Source organism: Parasteatoda tepidariorum, chromosome 12 (assembly GCF_982258835.1).
Source record: "Parasteatoda tepidariorum strain Cologne lab strain chromosome 12, Ptep-v5.0, whole genome shotgun sequence".
In the NCBI taxonomy this organism is placed as follows: Eukaryota; Metazoa; Arthropoda; class Arachnida; order Araneae; family Theridiidae; genus Parasteatoda; species Parasteatoda tepidariorum.
The window spans coordinates 12,946,641-12,969,292 of record NC_141766.1 but is presented as its reverse complement, the minus strand read 5'-3'; the positions used below and the strand labels follow the sequence as shown (position 1 = coordinate 12,969,292).

The 22,652-nt window shown below is 31.3% G+C and overlaps 1 protein-coding gene across 2 annotated transcripts in view; it reads right to left on the bottom strand.

Annotated features, from left to right (window-relative positions):
- LOC107449514 (isobutyryl-CoA dehydrogenase, mitochondrial) overlaps positions 1–22,652 on the bottom strand; it is a 52,910-nt gene that overhangs the window by 4,153 nt on the left and 26,105 nt on the right. For both annotated transcript variants that reach the window (XM_016065056.4, XM_043054892.3), the window contains exons 3-8: positions 20,418–20,587; positions 7,866–7,975; positions 5,730–5,944; positions 3,500–3,635; positions 2,757–2,854; positions 1,385–1,537 (exon numbers count right to left, since the gene is read on the bottom strand). In XM_016065056.4, the coding sequence (XP_015920542.2) occupies positions 1,385–1,537; positions 2,757–2,854; positions 3,500–3,635; positions 5,730–5,944; positions 7,866–7,975; positions 20,418–20,587 (882 nt within the window). The remainder of the gene's footprint in view (positions 1–1,384; positions 1,538–2,756; positions 2,855–3,499; positions 3,636–5,729; positions 5,945–7,865; positions 7,976–20,417; positions 20,588–22,652) is intronic.

The following is a 22,652-nucleotide window of genomic DNA, read 5'->3' as shown; positions in this document are numbered from 1 at the left end:
AGATGTATGTAACAAGTTTTAATCTTTGTTTTTCTCAAGTTATAATACTTATACAAATAATATCTTTTACATACAAGTATTTTATGTATAACTAGTATATTCTGATGGTAACTTGTATATCATAAAAGATATCTCTGGGACATAAATCAATAACATAATTGCTGTAACAAGTGGTTATTAGAGTTATATATATATATGTGTGTGTGTGTGTGTGTGTGTGTGTATATATATTGATTCTAAAAAGATGGGCAAAATTTTAGGAAGTGATAGTACACACCCAAGCAAAAATTTTTTTATCAAAGAATGCATGGTCGAAAACAAAACGCAAAGGTGCTGGCGCATTTGGAAAGTTGTTTGATGCAAACGTGAAAGCTCCATTCCTGTTGCGAGTTACTGTGCTGCGTTACTTGTCGCCAAGCTTTCGGCCGCTGCAGGGAATATTCGTGATATGCCTGGTGTGTTTCAGAATGTTCGCCTATCTTTTCTTCGCCGTTGTACTACGTGCATAGTAGCTGTCGGCCACTGTTTTGAACACTTATTGTAATCACATGCCATTATATTTGCTTTTATAACTTAACTTCATCGCTCTTTGTGTGTTTTTGCCTCATATAAGTACATAAACTTTGACGTCTCTAGCGGTTTTGCGTTTTGTTTTCGACCATGCATTCTTTGATAAAAATTGTTAGCTCGGGTGTGTACTATCACTTTCTAAAATTTTGCGTATCTTTTTAGAATCACCCTGTATATATATATTAGAGCTTTATGTTTAATAATATGGGAGCAAAGATTGAAACAGAGGAACAAATCTTTTGTTGAATTTATACAAGTGCTTGATCTTAGCTAATTTTTTTAAATTATGATATTTTATTTTTAGCTTAAATGCACAATTTTATAAAGAACATATAGGTTTACAAAGAGCATATAGGTTTATAAAGAACATACATTTGTATATTCCTTTGAGAGAGAAAAACCGCCACTCTCCTTGTAGCAGAAAAGTAGGGGACACTTAGTATTCACTTGAGTGAATTTTAAAGAATCCTGGTTTTATCAAATCATTATTTATCAAATATTTTATCAAATTAAATAAAAGCTGTAGCTTGTTGAGAGAAACTGATTGCTAATTGGAAATAAGCAACACAAAAATATCCTACGATCTGTTTATAAATCTTATGCAACAGAAAAAAGTTATTCCAAAGCGTAATTTTTACTTGTATATTATATACATATATTATATTAGTTACATAAGACACCCATCAACAACTCATTCCTAAATAATTAAGAAAACCTTCTAAGTCAGCAGAGAAGTTGTCCTGAGACAATATCAAATAGGTTACACATTACAAGTTAATTTTACTTTAAGGCTCTGAAAAATTTAAAAATTTACCGTAAAACAATTTTCTGTAGTAAAATATTTTGCAGAGGCACATAGTGATACAGCTTCAGGTGCTTTTTTTTCAAGAGCAACTGCTGCATTTCGAACCAGCAAACGAGCTGCAACTATGTCAGAAGACATCTGAGCAAGAAGAAAGCTGTTATGCTGTAAATTAAAAAAGCAGTAAAGTCTGTTATAATTAAAATCATAATAGCATAATGAAATTGTCATCATAGTAAGCTTGTTGTTAATAAATTAACATATTTAATGTTAAAATACAAATTATGAGACTAAAAATGAAACTGACATATTTATCATTAGATTCAAAATACATATATAGATTGGATTGGTTCTGTCAACTGACTGTAGACTTAATTATGAGGATCTGTACTTCAGGAAAGGCAAAAATTTCTATGGCAGGAAAGCTTGAACTTAGCTTGTTTTCTCCCACACATTGATTTATAAAAGTATAGGGTTTAAATAGTAAGAATGAAACAATGTTTGTTTTTTGCTCCTCTGTATTAATACCAGAGCTAAATTAAAATTTCTTCAATTCAAGCCTTTTCCAGATAATATTGCCTACATAAACAGCAGAAAAATGTATTTCTAAAAAAAATAAAATTTTTGTGTTAGTTGAAGGCTAGTATTTTTAACTTGTTATAAACATATAATGTTAGTATCTTTAATATTAGCATTTCAATGGTAACTTGAAAATTAATAGCTAACTTTTAATAAAAAGCCACTTCTATATACTTAGCTTTTACTGTCTATGTATTTGCAATTGATAAATGATATTTTGCATTTAATTTGATCATTATAAGTAACAATCCAATTTTTTAATACATAAGACCTTACAAATTTATAGACACAAACAAAATATAAATCATTCTTTAAAATTTTCATATTTCATTGATTTAAAGCACTGAATGTTTTTTTAAAATTTTCTTTTAACTAAATGGATCATTAATTAACTAAAAAACATTTAAAAAGCAGTTAACATACAAGCATTCTTCATGGTCAAAAGCTGCTAACTGTGGTTTAGACAAAATGTATAACATAGGATTACAAAATATATTATACATAGGACTGTCTTTTAAATAATTTAAAAGTAGAGCTTATGAAAATTGAAAGAAAAAAATATTCAATAAAGGTGAAAAGAACTCAAATACTTATTTGTCATTAATTATTTGTTATTGCATTTAATTATTTGTCAAACATGTAGTTGACAGCAGACCGCAAATCTTTCTAATTTAATTTTTGGTATGAAAAAAATATTTTTGTATAACATCACAGAACAAAAAAAGAGAGTTCTTAAAATAAATAAAATATTCTCTTCAGAAATAAAAGCTAATTATTTTTTTAAAAAAAGGGCAAAGTTACAAACCTGAAATTCTGAAAGAGATTTTCCAAACTGTTTTCTTGTTTTGAGATAATCACAAGCTATTTCTAAACTCGCCTGAGCAGCTCCAAGTGAACAAGATGCTGGAAATCGGATATTATCATCAATCAAATAACATTATTTGTTAATTTTACCATAATATAGAATACAATTCACAGATTATGCTGATTGATAATAAAGTGAATTATGTTACAGTTTAAAAAAAGTACAAGAATCGAAGAAAAATTCAATTTAATTTGAATTTATGCTATTTTATTATAATGCTCAATAGTATGGCATGCATTTCAACCTAATTAAAATTTTCAGTGAGCAAAATATTCAAAATTTTATTATTTTAGGAACATAACTTAATTTTCATTTCTAGTAATTTTGCCTACTATGACTTTTGATTAAAATACCATTTACTAAAACATGAACATTTATTTTTATTATGAAGTTAGAACTTTCTCAAAAAATATTATTACATAAAACCTCAAAAGTCTACCAGGAAAATAAAATAGTTTTGACACGTATGCAATGCAGAGCAAATAGTAAACAAAAATAAATTAAAACATTCAGTTATACAACTGATCTTGAGACATAATGGCCAATTTATGATACTTAATTTTATTTGTGTGCCTCCAGAAAAAAGCATATTGACCGGCATAAAGAAACAATTAAGATGACCAGATATACTAAAACAATAAATGATTTCAAATACTTATTTTAATATAAATTTTATCATTTACCAATATTGATACGACCACCATTTAATCCATGCATAGCCATATTAAAACCCTGCCCTTCTTCACCTATTCTGTTTGAAATTGGTACTTTGCAATCTTCCATAATTACCGCTCGAGTAGGTTGAGAGTTCCATCCAAGCTATAGTTTCAAAATAATTCAAAAACACTAATTACAAAAAAAATACACCAAAATACATTTTTGGTTATTAACAACATAAAAAAAACCTAAATCAATATTGCAGTCTAAAATAACTCAACAAAATAAGTTTCATACACAGTTGAACTGGAATTTTGTGGCCAAGGGGTACACTTGAGTTTGAGGCTACTTGAAACTACAGAAAAGATAAGCACTAATAATAAGATTGCAAAACTTAATTGAGAGATACTAATTTAAAAAGAAAATAATTTTTAAAAAAGCATATATTTAACATCAATTATCAAACAATCCTGAAAACAAGCCAGCAAATAAATAAACAATCCACATTTAATTAAAATTAATCCATATTCATTAAATTAAGTCAAATAGTTAATAACTAAAAAATAATGCTTTTTATCAACAGGCAAGCACTAGATAAATTTTGCTAACATATCAAATAAATATGTAAGAAACAAAAAATATAAGTAGAATTTGTTAATCAATAAAATAAAAATAAAAACTTTTCAACAACTAAGTCATCCTTAAAAAATAATAAAAAACTAAATAAAAATATTATGTAAATAACCTATATTTAATTGAAATTAAATCAATTTTATCAATTGACAAAGATTTTTACAAATAGAAAGGAAAAAAGTGGGGAGAAAAACTATCAAAAGGCAACATGCTAAGATTTTCTTCCTAAAAAAATGAATTATAAATAAGATGGATAAACAGAAAGAAAATATAAATTACGATGATAAAACCACAAAATTAATAAAATAAATATTTAGAAAAAACTTATTTTAATGATAAATACTAAACCAACACAAAAAGAAACTAACAAATAATTAATTATTTGAAGTTATTCATTTAATTGAAGTTAAGCTAAATTATAATAAACTAAATAAAATCAAATTATAATAAACTAAAGATTTATCATAATTACCAAAGTAACTAATATAAAACAAAATTAGTGATAAAAAAAGCAATATATTTCATACTTAGCTATTCGAAAAAGAAAAAATGATAAAACACAAGGAAAATTAATCAAATGAAATAAAAACACTTAAAATTAATGAAATGGAAACCATAATAAAAAGAAGTGCTAACATAAAAATTAAAACCCTGAACAAGGCATGATGTTTGAATTTTAAAAAAAAGTCTTATCTTGAAACTTATGAATAAAAAAAACTAATTTATTAGTACAAAATTTATTGTGCATGAAAAAAACATGAAAAAAAGACCTTAAAACGTAAGAGAATCAGAAATGTATCACTTGTAAAAGAAAGCTGCAATCCGAGTCATAAAATAATCTTAATTTATTAATAGATAATTGTATGTTTAAGTATATACTATCTTCTGCTTTTATATATGAAATCAGATGATTTTTAACAAAAGCAGATGGGATTCCATTTCAGGCAAAACTTGCAAATGATACCGCACCTCTCAGGAATCAAAATTCATTTAATTAAAAATTATAGTTTCCTTAATAGATAAAAACATAGCAGACAATTAAAAAATATTTTGTTTTTAATAGTTAATGCATGATCAAAAATAATAAAACAATAATTTGTCATAATAAATCAAGAACAATGAAAATTCTGAAACAAAAGTGAATTAAAAAAAAAACTAACATGTCAATACTATCAAGGCAGAAGTTTCAAGTTCCTAACTCAAACATGAAATTGACAACACTCCAGAAACATTTAAGAATATAATCTTGAGGATGCACTTAATGATGGTCAGTCTGGATAAAAAAAACTGATTTATTCAATCCCCTTTAGCGCAAGCGCAAATTACAGTTGAAAATGGAAGAGTGAAATCCGGCAATTTGATAGGGTGTCAAATTCCCAGTTTTGGGGTGAAGTTACATTTGGACTCACTTAAAATTTTCAAGAAAATCTTTAAACCTTTTTCTAAAAAAAAAAAAATTAAGAACTCCATGACTAGATATTTTTTAAGAGAAAACATCTAAAAATTCTCTATAATTATCAATACAAAAACGTTAATAGCATAAATTATACATCATAATGAGCAAATACAAACTAAAAGTAATTAATATTTTTCTAACCATAAGATAAAGATAAATATAACAACCTTCCTTTCCTTCTTTCCAAAACTTAATCCAGGAGTGCCTTTTTCAATAACTATACATGAAATGCCTTTAGGTCCTTTTCCTCCAGTTCTTGCCATAAGCACGTAAGTATCACTATCTCCTGCTCCACTAATAAATGCTTTGCTCCCATTCAAAATATAATAATCCCCATCTTTCTTAGCAGTAGTACTCAAAGAAGCTGCATCACTTCCACTATCTAAGTATTTGTAAAGATAATAAAGATTTTAAAAAATTATAGTGCACTTTAGCTCTGGATACATATTCTGAGAAATAACAAGTAATAAATATTAAAAAAAATGAGAAATTAAAATGATTTTAACAAAATTCGTTCAGACTTTCTATTCTTATTGATAACAAAATTCTCATTTAAAAATATAAGAAAAGTGGATAAAAGGATGGAAAATAAATAACTTATCTCTAATTTTAAACTTTAAAGTGTTTATAATCACCACAACCAAAATAATACAAAGCTCTTTAAAAAAAAAAAAAACGTTTTTATGAGTGAAAATAAGAGAAAATGTTATGCGTGAAATTCAACGAAATTACTATGTCTAGAGTTTTTGTTATTTTCAACAAAATCTTCATTTGGAAATGTGAATTGAAAAAAATGGATTTATGCAATCTTAGATTATAATTATGTAAGTTTCGATAATCAATGTCTTTCTTTTTGTTAATCAATGTTTTCCTGAAGAGAGTGATGTACTTTTAAAATAATTTCTTTAAATTTTGAAAGATGTTTTCTTCATTATTTTTAGTTTATATAAGATAATTTTTCTAATTTTATTTTAAAACAATTAAAAATAACTAAATTAAAAATGATGTTTTCAAGGATGAGACTCAACATTTTGATTGCTTAGGGAGTAGCTCTTTATTGTTATTTGAGAAAAAAATTGTTCAAAAGAAATTTCTTTCTATACACCTACATTTTCGTTAGTCGTCAATTAAATTCCTCCTCTGTTCATCTTCTCTCTTGAATAAAACAATGGTAATTAATAAAGGTGACGCTTTACGCCAGATATGTATAATATGCACGAGCATGTAAATGCAGTAAGTAGAATCTTTGTCACCATCTCGGAAAATGTTTTAAAATCACTCATCAAAAAACAAAAAAATGGTCACATTTTCCCTATATAATGGAAGAGTCAATATTTTCCAACATCAAGGAAATTTTTTTAGTATTACACTTAAAAAAAAATATATATATGGTTAAAATTCCCAATCTTTACCAGCAAGTTAATAAGATTGATATAAGAATATCTTTCTCTGACAACAGGACTGTTCATTCGATTGTTTGTATTTATAACAATTAACATAGAATTTTTATAAATTAAAACATTATTTAAAAAAGCATTGATTTTTAAACAAATTTCACCAAAATAGATGGCAATGAAAGGGTTAATACTAATTTCAAGCGTTAATATTGCAATTCAACTTATGAGTACAGCAAGTTATGGACACTTTTAAGAAATAAGTTATATATATTGTATTACATAAGTGCTTATTTTTAAAAGATGTTATATTTGTAACATGATAAATTGAAGATGAAAATATGTACAACTTGATAAAAAAAATTATTAAATTTAACCCAAACGTTGCAAATATCCTTCAAAAAATCCTTTTTCAAAGGATTTTGCAGTGTTGTTCCTCCTTAAGGTGATGTCACATTTTCTCTTTGCGCATCAATATGCCCTCTGCATTTCACTTTTTTGAGATCGAATCCCCTTGCACGTTAGGCTAACGGTGGGAGGAATTCATACTTTTCCTCTCCATGTAATGCAAATGTAGGTTAGTTCCATCAAAAAGTCCTCCATCAAGGCAAATTTCTCCTAATACTTGATCCAGGAGTTCCCTCGTCATCTGGACTGTGTTTAAAATTTACAAGGCTACGGTGTTCAACATTGGCAGTTGTTCATCGACGGTTATATAGATAAAAAGTATTAATTTACATCTTTATTAAATCCTTTTACAAATACTAAGGCTAATAATTTCAGTATGTTTCATGTAGATCAAGAAATTCATGAATTTTTTTTTTAACTTATCAAATGATGAAATGGATATATTCAAAGGCTAATAAAAAGTAGACATAAAAGGTTATTATAAGGCATTTTTAAACATACTAGGCTCAGTTAAACAGTAAGAGGCAAACTTCTCCATAGTTGCAAGTGGTGGCAAAAATCTTTGCTTCTGCTCTTCATTTCCAAATTGATCAATCATCCATGCACACATACTAAAAACAAAAATCAATATATTTATTGTGAATTGCTCACTGTATAATTGCTCATTGTACAAAGAATTAAAAGTTGAATTAAAAAAACAAATACTATTACATAGATAAAACCCCGTTGAAGAATTTTTTTGGGCTTTCTATGACATACTTCCCAAGCACTTATATCTTTTTGCAAGATACTTTTAATAATAACAATTACTAATTTCAAGTAACAGAAGCATTGTGTTTACAGTGAAAAAATTTTTAAAAAAAACCACCTACTCGTATTACTGTATATAATTGTTTTAATTGTTAATGTATTTCTTTTTTTCTTAATTTTAATACTATGGGCAATATTCTCGCTTCCTGGAGGCAGAAAAAAGCACTGATAATTTCCTTTTTTGAATTTTGTAAATCCTAATTACATAAAACCAAAATAATTAAAGACTGTGAAATCCTTCGATAGTTATTACTGAAAAAAAAAGATAGAAGTCGAAATCAAGAGAATCGAACTCTGTAAAAAGAAATTACTCAAATGTTTGTTGCGTTTCGTAATTCGGTTGTAGTCCTAAATAAAATTGCAATAAAAAAGATGGATTTTAAAAACTAGGTGGAAATCCATAGCAATGACTGAACGAAAAACCGATAGAATCATTGCATCAAAAAGTAAATATTCAAATGCGAGATCAGAATTTCCCTCATTGTCTAAAATGCATCGGGATATTTACAAACCACGTAAAAAGAATTATCAATAACTGCAGAAAAAGCATTCGAAACACTACATGGATTTACAATATTACTGGCATAAATTGAGCGTGTCAAAAACTGATTATTTAAATGCGTGGAGAAATACCAACAATGTGAAAATCAGTAGCACTAGCAAAAACTGCTAAAAAGTTTTTAAAAAAAAAGAAGAAGAAGAAATCGTCACATTAAAAGTAAATAATCAAAATGAGCGACTTGAATTTTGCGGGTAATAAAATTGCATAAAAAATTATCAATATTAATTTTAAAAAAATGTGTTGTTGATTACAGTCTGGGAAACATCCCTGGGAAATGATCTGAAGACATGCCATCACAATTTTGATCCTCTGCAGAGGGGACGACTCTCCTGCTTCGGTAGTCCGACGACCCGCACGAAGTCGAGCACTTTACGGTAGCACTTCAGAGTTTAACAAGGATTGATACCATACACCCTCAGTCCCTTTGCAGGCTGATCAAAGTGGTCTCCTGCTCACACACTGACTGCAACCAGTGATGCTTGATTTCGGTGTTCCACTAGGATCTAACGATCAGTCCTCCACTGCGAGACAATAACCGTCGAACAAACGATTGAAATACCTCATGGATTATCGATGATATCGGTGCAAACCAAGTGCGTCAAAGAGTGATTTCTTCAATGCGCGATTTTAACTTTGCCAATCGCGTGCTGTAATAATATCGGTATTGAAAAAAAAATAAAAAAAAAATCACAAGAATATTTATAGTAATAACTGAGAAGTAAAAGACATCGAGATTTTCTTTAAAAAAAGTTAAAATTCGTAGCAATAATTACCAAAAAAAAGTAATCAAAACCCTACATATATTTAAGATTTAATCGACGCAAGTTGTGAGCGAAAAAGTAAAGACTCAAATGAGTGATTTAAATTTTTCATCTGGGTAATATATTTAAAATATTAAATCAATTTAATTTTAACCAAACTGAAGAAAAAAAAAGTGACAAATGTACCGTAATGATAAATTAATTTTTCTGCTACAAATCTGAATTAGCAACAAAATCCTTACTTACAGTCATATGTAATTAAAACATAAAATATGGTGACTTAAAAAAATGAAAGGAAGACCATAGTTTCTTGAGCGAACAATCTTTTAAACTTTCACGATTTCGGATTGAATATATATATATATATATTCACACACAGCTTATATTACATAGGGATACATAGAGGGGGGAAATGGGATGAGGTGATGAGGCAGGGCCCTCTATTCATCCACCTTTCTACCCTGAAGGACAGGAGGGATGGATGCATCCCTAGCTCTATATTCTCATGTACTATCCACCATCCTACCATGCAACACAAACATAAAGGATAGGAGGGAGGAATGTTTAAGCAGGCTTTTCAGTATTTAAAAAAAATCTATTTATTTAAATAATTGAACAAATTTAATTACGAAATTAATTACTGATATCAATTATTTATAACCGAATGACACTTGTTCATCCCAGACAATCATAAAATTTAAAGATCATAAAATTTAAAAATAACCAACGGATCACATCGCGCGCTCAAGAAAACACCTGCTCAAACAAGATGAAGAAGACAGAGTCATGTCTAGCCCCTTAACGATCGGATAATTTTCAAGAAAACGATCATAGAAGTGTCTATTTTGCCAAATACACATAATTTGATTAGTGCTAGTATCTAGTTTAAAATAAACTAACTATTTACAATTACCTTAAAAATATCCTGGTACTGCTATATGGTGTGAAAAATGAGAAATAAAATGTCTTCCGGGCAAAAGAAATGAATTAGTTTTATTCTTATTGGCGCATTACTACTGAACACTCCAGCCCGTTAATATCACGGGAACGAGAAGGCAGCGGTTAAAGAGGAAAACAACCTTGAAGATAAATATAAAAAGGAAGTGCGTTCGGGACAGAGATCACACGCTCAAAAGGGTTGTAGTGTGTGGCAAAGAAATATTCCAGGATTGGAAATCTATTCTTTATTAAATCTTTTCATTTCCGCAACACACAAAAATACAAACAAACATAACATTCAGGGAAAACACCAAATACACTCTAAAACAAAAAAATTGACGCACCAAGAAGCAATCATCCGATTGCTTTGAAATTTCGTATGCATGAATGTTTTGAACAGATATGGATGGAATGATGCAGACTGGGGACGTATAGTCTTTAGCGACGAATCCCGCTTCCAACTGTGTCCTGACGATCATCGAAGACGTGTTTGGAGACGCACAGAGCAGGGGGGGGGGTCCTGCCTTCACTATTACACACCATACCGGCCCTCAACTAGGCATTATCGTCTGGGGTGCCATTTCCTTTGACAGCCAGACTCCTTTGGTCGTCATTAGAGGTACACTTACTGCACAGCGGTACGTCGACGACATCCTAAGACCTGTTTTGCTACCGTTCCCTTTGCAGCGTCCTGGGCTGGTTTTTCAGCAGGACAATGCCAGACCACATACGGCACGTGTTGCTATGAACTGTCTGAAAGCTTGTCAAACTCTTCCTTGGCCTGTCAGATCACCAGATCTCTCTCCCATCGAGCATGTCTGGGATATGATGAGAAGGCGATTGCATCTGGCACGGAATGTTGACGACCTCGTTCGACAATTGGATCGAATTTGGCAGGAAATACCGCAAGAAACCATCCGGGAGCTTTATCGGTCTATGCCACGCCGTGTGGCAGGTTGTATCCAGGCTAGAGGCGGGTCAACACCTTATTGAACTTGTTACTGTAACTCTGCAATAAATTATTCAATTGTTCTGAAATTTTAATCATTTACTATTCTGTACATTGTCTTTCTATCCACCAATTTTCGTTTCAATCGGACAACTCCTTGGTGCGTCGATTTTTTTGTTATAGAGCAGAGGTTCCCAAACTTTTTTTTCTCGTGGACCACTTTCAAAGTTTTACTATTTTCGGTAGACCCCCTGCTGCTACATCTACTGTATTCCCAAAACTAATCACCCTAAATTGGGGGTATTAAGAAGAAAAAAGAAAGTAGCACATTTTCTTGTGTCCTATTTATTAAAATAATACTTGTGGTTATACAAAATTATAAACATTTATTATTACAAACAATCAACAATCAACTCTGAAATGTAAATCAACAATAAAAAATAGTCATACTTTTAATGAGACGGATGTACTTGATGAATTGACATCAAATTATCAATATTTGGCTTCAGTTTTGTAAGAAGTAATCTCAAATCTCCCCGTTCTGTGATGTTCAATCTACTCCTTTTTTTTGTTAACAGGTTGGTAACGGCATTAAAACTTCTTTCTACAAGATATGACGAGGGAAACGCTATCAAAAATTTTCTCGCAATTTCCCACAGCCCAGGACGTTTTTCGGGGATTTCTGCCTGCAGCCAAAATGTTTGATAGCCTTTTTTAAATTTCACCTTCAGTTGGTGCTGAGCTCAAGTAGCTCCTCTTGTAATACCACATTCGCCTCTTCCGTTTCATCAAATGGGGTTATGATTCATGGTGGTATTTCCATCGTCAGAATATCTTCAAATCTATTTCTGAAGTCATCATGCAGGGTATTTAAATGCAAGCTGGCGCACGGACGGCACTTTGCAAGTCTCGACATGTGGTGTACTATTATCTATTGTTCTATTCAATTCTGTGTTTGAACTGAGTCTCAAATATTTTTGAGTACCTACCTAGTGAATGATGCAACCTGCTTACGTTGATAGGTAAATTCAAGCCAAACTTTTTGTTCTTTATTATGAAAACCAGAAAATTTTTCGTGAACCCCCGTGTGGTCTCCTATGGACCCCTGGGGGTTCACCTGGACCACTTTGGGAACCTATGTTATAGAGTGTAAGATATAAATTGATATCGAGCGAGAGAACGTTCAAAGCAGTGTTCCCATCTTCACTTCTCGGATCCAACTCAACATCTCATCACCAAAATGGCCACCACTCGCCAAGAGAGGTGCGCCTAACTCTCACAGGATCTCCAAATGTTACAAATTATTTCTTTTTTTGTATTTCCTTAAGAAATGTTTATTAAGATGGAGAGTTAACGAAAATTTAAATCTTACAGGGTCTACTAACTCAGTATCATCTCCTCTTTTTCCAATCTCAGTGCAGTTTCTTCCAAAATATACCTTAACCTGGAACCTGTACAGAGGTAATTCTTCAGCATCCGAATGGAAATTTGATTATCGGATAATAGTTTTCGGAATACTCAAAGCGATCCGTTTAGACGATTGCCCCCTCCTCAAAACGCTTTTCAAAAAAAGATTTTATTTTATCAGAGCATGTTCCTGACAGCACGTGTGAGTATAAAAAAAACTACACTATCACGGCTTAATTGAACTAAACTCTAATCAGCGATCTGATAACGATAGAATCTTCGAAAAAATATTTAAAAAATGTCAAATCGGAGAAACGTCTCGCTCCAGTTAATTTCCTGGCTTATGTGAAATCCCCCCGAAAACTCCCAATCAATGGTGAACAAAGCAACATCAGCAAAGCTAGAAACAGCCCGGTCCCAGCAGTATCCGACTTCGACGACGACAACATCGAGATCTCCAGAGAAGAGGTTCTCAGAGAAGATGAACACTCGTCAACCTTTCAGAAAGAATAAGAAGAGTTAAAAAAAGGAAGTGACAGTGCCTATCGGAAGACGAAACAACTCTCGCAAACAAACGAAATATTAGATGACAGCAGCCATGACTTTAGCACATGAACAATTTATGGAGCAAAAAAAATCACATTATAATGTATAATCTTTATATTGAATTATGATAAAATAAAACTGAAATTATAACGTTATATAAATGCCTCATTAATCAGTATCATATATATAAATAATTTAAAAATATATATAAATTATATATATATATATATATATATATATATATATATATATATATATATATATATATATATATATATATATATATATATATATATATGTCAGGTATATATGCCGAGTTACTTCAAACTACACCATAATGCGATGATGGTTATCATCAACTAATTCAATCAACCATATGATCAATAACAATAACAATAGTATTTATTCCTCAATAATAACATGAGTCACCTAGACTCTTAAGCAATTAGGTTCGAACCACACAGGTTCCAAGTTTTACCTAAAGACAACCAGTTTCACTTAGAAACTACATCAACTGACTAACTCTTCATTTACATCGAGAAAGTTCGTTGCTTTTCGTTAAAGAGAGCGACATCTGGCGTACTAACAGAGAGGCTGTAGTCTAGCATGTTACATATATATATATATATATAACGTCGTTGCCGAGTGGAAGGATTAAAACAGGTCTTAGGCCGGGAAGAAGGGTACAAAATTTATTTATTAATTATTAGACAGAGCAGTCATGAAAGTGTGTACGAAAAGTTGCGCTCCTTCGTTATATGTTAGGGAAAATCTTGCAAAGTAAAATCCGTAAAATGTTTCAATTTAGGGAAAGAGGGAAATCTTAGTAATTGCTATTGGTTTATCAAATGAATCGAGAGTTTCCCATAGAGAGCAAAGGGAAAAATGTCCTGCTTCTAATTAAATGCATGCTTGAGCCAAAAATAAATTTAAGAACAGGATGTGGCTTTTAAAAGTGTGAGAAAGTACTTCGATTAGAATAATTAATTAGGATAACATAAAAAGATTAATTGAAGCTTTTTATGCTACATGCCCCCTCGCCAAAAATAATTAGTTACAATCCAAAAAAAATTTTGTTACATCCCCCCTCGCTAAAAATTTTTAATTACAATCCAAAAATTTTAAAAATTATCCATTTGCAAAATCTTCCCTATGGTAAAAGTACAATTAAAATGAAAAGAATAGCTGAGTTCCTTGGTTATATGTTAGGGGAAATCTTGCAAAGTAAAATCTGTAAAATATCTCAATTTAGGGAAAGAGGGAAATCTTAGTAATTGCTATTGGTTTATCAAATGGATCGAGAGTATCCCACAGAGAGCAAAGGGAAAAATGTCTTGCTTTTAATTAAATGCATGCTTGAGCCAAAAATAGATTAAAGAACAGGATGTGGCTTTTATAAGTGTGAGAAAGTATTTGGATTAGAATAATTAATTAGGATAACATAAAAAGATTAATTGAAGTTTTTTATGTTATATATATATATATATATATATATATATATATATATATATATATATATATATATATATATATATATATATATATATATATATATATATATATATATATATATATATATATATATATATATAAATCAATTTAAAATTCAAGCTGAAAGGAGTCATTTTTTATTTTCAAAGGAGAATAGAAAAATCACGAACACTTCTCTCCCCTCGGATGAGCAAGAAAGATATCTTTGGAATAAAATTCTGAAGGGCTTTCGAAAGAAAAATTATGCTGAAAAGAAAACCAAAATTTTTTACTTTCCAAATGAAAATCTTTCTTCAAGTACTGAGTAACGTACTGCGACGTGATTCTGCCAAGGGGTAAATGAAGTAGTAAGGTATCATGTTAGAATGAAAATCATAATCTTCAAGAATTTATCCATTATTCCTTGCATTACGTATAAAATCATTTTAAATAACTTTAAAATCATCCAGTGACAAATCAATGTTTTTAATGAACAGTTTAAGTTATTTGTCTTTTAAACTAAATAACATTTTGAAATTTGAATATCAAACAAAACGAATATGATAAAATATTTTGATACTAAGTATCCAAGTAAATTAAAACAATTTGGTTAAACACTCATTTTCAAGAATTAGAGCTGTTCACATACTAAATTTTTAACAAACACTTGTAATATTCGATTACCAGAACAATAAGAAAGATGAACAAAAAAACAAAAAAAAGACTTAAGAAAATAAGTGAATCAAAATGCTTCATTCCTAATAATTTAAAGAGCATTTTTATTACACTTAAATTAAATAAAAAATAATCAGTGAAATCATTTCACAGTAAATTATAAATTAATAAAAAAAATTATAACTAAGCGCAAACATAAAAAATTGATCTATATAACTAATTCTAAAGAAACGAAAAACAAGAAATATAAAAATAATATTAAAGAACTACATAAATTTTTCAAATTACTGCTATGATTCTTATTTTGAAAGTCAAAAACCAGAAGGCAATAAAAAAAATAGGTTTATTACTATTAGTATCTACAACAAACTATTAGAAGAGACAGACATGACGCATGATCTCTGGATAAACACATCTCCCCCCCCCCCTCCCAGAAGAATTTAGTTTGAGCAGATTTTCAAAAACAAGAAGCCAATAAAAAAAATAGGTTTATTACTATTAGTATCTACAACAAACTATTAAAAGAGACAGACATGACGCATTATCACTGGATAAACACATCTCCCCCCCCCCTCCCAGAAGAATTTAGTTAGAGCGTCTTAGCACTGATATAGAAAGAATTGAGAAAACAAATGGGAACTTATTTCAAAGCATAAGTGGGCTGCTTTAAAAAAAAAACGGAAGGAAAAAATGCAGATTTTCAGCGCATATAATCATCTGAAAAAACTATCAATTGCCGATCTTTCCTTATTCGGGTTTAGATATTCATGCAAACAATCATTTTCAAGCATGAACCGTATCAAGAGTAAATAGAGAGAGGAGAATTTATTTATTTCTAATTGATGAGAGCTTGGAATCAAGTTTTTAATTAAAAGCAACAACATACACCAACTTTCCAAGGCGAAGATGCAAGGCCATAAGGGCTTGTTCGTCATTTTCAAAATTTAAGTTTTTGGAACTTTTGCGATTTTATTTTAACAATAAATAGTATCGCTATTAAATGTAAATATCATCTTTTACTCAACAAACCTATACAGTTTAACTAAGCCTTAAATATTAAAGCATTAAGTTAGTTTTAGGGAGTGATTAATGAAAAAAAATACACAAAGCGAGAACACAAGACAATTGTGGATAAAAGGCCTCAGTGAATGCACTGAAATGAGATATTCAATTGAGAATGTTCTTCGGAAAATCCAACATAAGAGTGTGGTGTAACTCAGGGCTAAAGAGAATAGATTCTCTATCCTCTTTAGCCCTGAGTATAACTAGCACTATAATATTAAAATAGCAATTCACTAGTATATAAGACATGTTAACTAGATTTAATCTTGAGGTACCTTTTGATAGATGAAGGTTGACACTGTCAAAAATTAAATCCCTTCAATGGTAACCTGCGGACGTGATTTGAACTCGCCAACATCGATGGATGGTCCACATTAAACAGTTGATATGCTTAAAATATAGAGCTCAGAAAAAAAAAGGAAAAAAATTCGGTGAAGTAAATAAAATGCATACCTGCCACCTTTTACGCATTTGGCGTAAAATTTTATTTTTATATTTAAAGCGGTAGTAAAATGTATGCTTTCCATATATTCCTTGCATTTATAAACTAAATTTATAAATTCTTTGATCACCACTATTCTTTAAAAAAAAATTAAGTATATATGGAAAACTGCTGTGGTAGTTCGCAGAAGCCCTCTCAAAATACAACTTATGTTTCTGCCTAAAATTGTAACTTACATACCATTTTACTACCACTGGAGAAAATCAACCTCGAAAAGAATAAAAGTTGGCAGGTATGAAAATGTCTCCCGGTCAATAAACAAAAATGAAGAAAAAAAATGAGCGAAATGATATAAATAAACAAAAATGAAGAAAAAATATAATGAGCAAACATGATATAAATAATGGTAAAAAAAAAAGTAAAAACAGCATACCACCTTGATCAAAAAGTTCCCGGAATAACCCCCGGTAGGAGCTACCATCGTTCCGATTTGAGTTCCGTTTTTTTTTCTTTTCTTTTTTTTTTTTTTGTTAAGTTGGTATATTTGTTGTTGATATTCCCTCTAAATCTTAGCGCCATAGCTTGACATTTGCAAAAGTTACGTAGCCAAGAGTACATCTATCTCTGCTTGTGTTGGTGATTTTTTACAATTTTAAAAATGGATTTAAATTTGCAACAACGAACTTGTATTAAATTTTGCGTAAAAAACGGATTTAATGCTGCGCGAACGTTGGAAAAGTGTTTCGGCAACGATTCTCTAAAGAAAATGGTCGTTTACCAGTGGCACGAGGGTTCAAAAGTGGTCGTGCGTCAATCACGGATGATGAACGCAGTGGCAGAGCATCAACATCGAAACCCGACGAAAACATTGATGAAGTAAAAGAAATGTTGGTCAATAACCGCAAATTAACCATCAGAGAGATAGCAGACGGCTTGAACATTGCCTATGGATCTGTCCAAGACATTTCGGTTAATGATTTGGGTTTCCGTCGTGTCGCAGCAAAGTTGGTGCCAAAAGACCTCAATTTCATGCAAAAAAAGAGACCGTGTTGACGTCGAAAAAGACATGATTTGCGAGGCTGAATCCAATCCCACATTTAGCAAAAGGATCATTACTGGAGACGAGACTTGGGTTTATTTATGAGTACGACACGCAATCCAGACATCAGGCAAGTGAATGGCGTTCATCAAATGGTAATGGCGTACATCAAAATAAAAATCGCAGGAAGCACTGATGGACATACCGAAAACCGAATATAAAAAATGTTTCGAGGATTGAATCAAGAGCTGGCATATGTAAGTGTGTTGCAGTCGATGGGGATGGATTACTTTAAAGGGGACAATATAGATTTAGATGAATAAACTTGCATTTTTAATTTTCTGAATAAATTCCGGGAACTTTTTGATCAAGGTGGTAAATCAACTAGTGGTATTACCACTATAAATAATAAAATACCAATTCACTTGTATATAAGACATGTTAACTTGATTCTATCACGAGGTACCTTTTGATAGATGAGGGTTGTCTTAGTCTATAATTAAATCCCCTCATTGGTGACCTCCGGACGTGATAAGAACTTGCCAATATTGATGGATGATCCACATTAAACAGTTGATTTTCTTAAAAATACTGTTCAAAGAAAGAATTAAAAAAAACCAGTGAAGTAAATAAATTCTCCCGGTAAATAAACAGTTATTGAAGAAGAAAAAAATAACGAGCAAAATGATATAACCAAATATGAAGGGGGGGGGAATGAGCGAAATGTGCTATAAACAAAAAATGAAAGAAAAATAAATAACTTAGAAAAATGCTATAAAACAAAAAAAATTAATGAGCGAAATGCTATGAAAAAAAATATAATTAGCAAAAATTTATATAAATAAATAAACAGCATGAATCAACTAGTGGTATTCGTTTATCGAATTCCATCAAAGATAAAATTCTAGAAGGGGAGTAATGTGGCGTAACTACCACTTTAAATATTGAATACCAATTCATTAGTATCTAAGACATGTTAACTTGATTCTATCTTGAGGTACCCTTTGATAGATGAAGGTTGACATAGTCTATAATTAAATCCCCTCAGATGAAGGTTGACATAGTCAAAAATTAAATCCCTTCATCAAAAGTACCCTAATCAATTGGATAACAAATACCTACAGATATCACTTAAATTTAAGAATGAGACACTTAAAAAAGATTTCAATCCTTGAACCTTTAATAAATGGTTCAGATGATTGAGTTTTTCGACCATTGATGTAGATTATATTTACAGATTTCAGCTATCTCCTACATTTTGATGGTCAGATTTCCGTGGGATATAAGATATGTTTATTACAACTCTAAATTCTTTTCGAATTGACTTGACTTCCTTAAGGACTGTTTAGACGATCCAAGTTCTTGGACGAAGATTGATTAAAATTGATGGAACCTTGTTTTGAGCTTGGATTGTGTAAACTATCATCCAAGTCCTTGGACGATAGTAGAGCATGTTCTACTTTCCAGCCAAGTTTTTCCTCCCTTAACCAATCAGCTTCTTAAGTTTTGTGACGTCAACAAACGGGCATCAGATGTCATTTTGTCGTTTGTTTTCATATATTTTAGTCCAAATAAATTAATATGTTATGGTCCATTTGCGTTATGATTTTATTTGAATTTATTCAGTAACTTTAAAGTCATGTAAGTATGATTTTATAATCAATTATCTCCAAGAAATTCGAATCATCCAATTTCTTGGAGAGAGAAATTCCTTCAATTTCTCGGATTCAAGAACTTAGACCGTGTAAACAGACCTTAAGGTTGGTAGGGTATGTTTAGTTAGGGTTAAGATATATATGAAAAAAAGGAATGAGAGAAAAGCAAGCTAAACAAAGTAGTAATGTTCACTAAAATACCCGGGGTCATGGTATTACGCCTTGAATCTACTTATTATATTCTAAATATATTTTTAAGATAAACTACCTGGGAGGACTAAATAGTAATGAATGTTCTCTTAACAAACATGCAAGACATAGTATAGCATACACACAGTTACAAACTAAGGCAAACAACGTTAAAGAGCACAAAAATATTTATAAAATACAGACAGCTGTTTCGGATGCTCAAAGGGCAACCTTCATCAGTGCAACAGAGGGCAACCTCTCAAAGCATCAGTGCTCAAAGGGCAACCTCTGTTGCACTGATGAAGGTTGCCCTTTGAGCATCCGAAACAGCTGTCTGTATTTTATAAATATTTTTGTGCCCTTTAACGTTGTTTGCCTTGGTTTGTATTTTAGCACAAAGGTCGTCCACTTGTGTATTTATACACATAGTTAGCTTTTTTTGTTCATTAACAATAAATTTCAAGCTGTATTATTTTGATTACAAAATAGTTTGAAAGTTAGTTCTCTTCTTAATTTAAAAAAAGAGCAAAACTTAAATGACGCTCACTTGTGAATAGTTAAGTAGGCTGTTGTACTAACACAACCATGGGACAATGCTTCAAAAATTATTGATGCATCTAATCGTGTCATACCAGACCCGCCATATTTTTCAGAGGTGTATATAGCACCGAAGCCTAAGGCAGCAGCTTTTCGTAATGTTTCAGCAGGAAATATCTCCTACAAAAATATACAAAATAGTTACTTAAAATTAGCAACTTATCTTCGTCATACAATATTTTTCAACAACAAATGTGTTCATAAATTTAAGAAACACACTATGAAAGTTTAAAAATAGAGGCTTGATGCAATATAGTGATAAGCCACATTTTTTTTAATCAAAGGTAAAATTTTTTCATCAAACTGCTGCATTATTGTCTCCAATTAAGTATTATTACAAATTTTTAAATTTATAACTAGAAAACAGCAAAATACTCAGAAACACAGTCTAAATAGAAAACGTAATTTTCCTTAGAAAATAAAAAAAAAAAACATTTTTGAAAAAAAAAAAATGAAACTTTGGCTTATCCTTATAATGCCCTTCGTTCTTCATATATATTTACGTGCAATGGCACGTTCAATATGCCAAAAATCGCTAAGTTTTTTTTGTTTCTTTTTTTTTTTTTTTAAAGAAAAAAAAAAGATTAGAGAATCAGCAAGTTCATTTCAGTCTCTAAAGCAAAACACAGCAAGGTATCGAATAATATTTTCGCTTTTCCTTGGTGCAGGTCTTCTATCCGTTGTAATTAAAAACTTGTGATAGCTCGAAATATAACTTCTTTTTTGATTAAATGTCTTTGTTTTGTCTACGAATAAAAATAAAAGTTTCAAACGGGCACATTAGCAGAGGGATAAAGAAGTAGATAATTTGCCATCAGGGTAGTTTCACAAAATTCTTCTGATTCCCCTTTCTTATGGGAGTGATGATGATCTATCAGTAGGAGCTCCAGTAGGAAATGTCCAAATTCTCTTTATTTTAATAATTCAAAAATTAAAACCCACTTTTCTCTCTCGTATGCCTGTTAAAACAAAGGGGTGCGATTGTTCTTGTTTTCCAGTGGCGCCATCTATGGCCAAGGATTCGACTTCTGCCACACCCATTCGTCGCCCCCGTTTATAGGGCGGACCCATTCATACATCCATTCATTCATTCACAGATCGTAATTTTGATCTGAATCAGAGAACGATCCATCTCCAATCCAGTACCCCCAGAGCTATTGATTTGTTATGGGAACGTGGAAGACTTTGCGACTCGACAGATTTAACGTGCATCAGTCACCATTTACTACACGTGGAAACTTCGGCCGGTGAGGTTCGAGCCTACGAACTCTCGGACATGGGCCCAGCGCCCTACCGACCAGGCTATCCAAGCCCCTCTTTAAGAGCATAAAATAAAATGTCTCTACTAGGAAATCGAGCGACGAGAATAAAACGACAATTGACAATAATGGATTGATAAATGAATTGTGCGCGATATATTAAGACACATAATAATGGGAAATGCGTAGCTTGTAACTTACATGCTACTTTTCTTAAACAAGTTCATACAGACATCGATATTAGTCACTATAAGAGCGATCTAGTGATCTAGTTCTTTTCAGTTTCGATTTATGGAGCATGCGCACCTAATTCTTACGAAAGATGGAAAGAATGATTTTTTCAATAATAATATTTTATTTCATTTTATATCCGTCGTTGAATAGCTGACCCAATTTTGGGGTTTACGACTACTAATATTCAACTCCGTAGTCTTGTAATTTTGAACCAAACCAGAAGACAAAGAAACTCCTGGATCAGTACCCCCAGAGACGTTGTTACGGGAACATGGATGACTTTGCGACTCGACATATTTAACGTGCATCAGTCACGATTTGCTACACTGGGAGTCTTGGGCCGGAAGGGAACGAACTCACGAACTCTTGGACATGTTCCCAGCGCTCTACCAACCAGGCTATCTCGGCCTCCAAATAATAATATTTTATTTTATATTATAACCGTCGTTGAACAGCCGACCTTAGTCTTGTAATTTTGAACCAAACCAGAAGACAAGGAAACTCCTGGATCAGTACCCCCAGAGATATTGATTTGTTACGGGAACATGGATGACTTTGCGACTCGACATATTTACCGTGCATCAGTCACCATTTGCTACACTGGGAGTCTTGGACCGGCGGGGATCGAACTCACAAACTCTCGGACATGTGCCCAGCGCTCTACCAACCAGGCTATCCCGGCCTCCAAATAA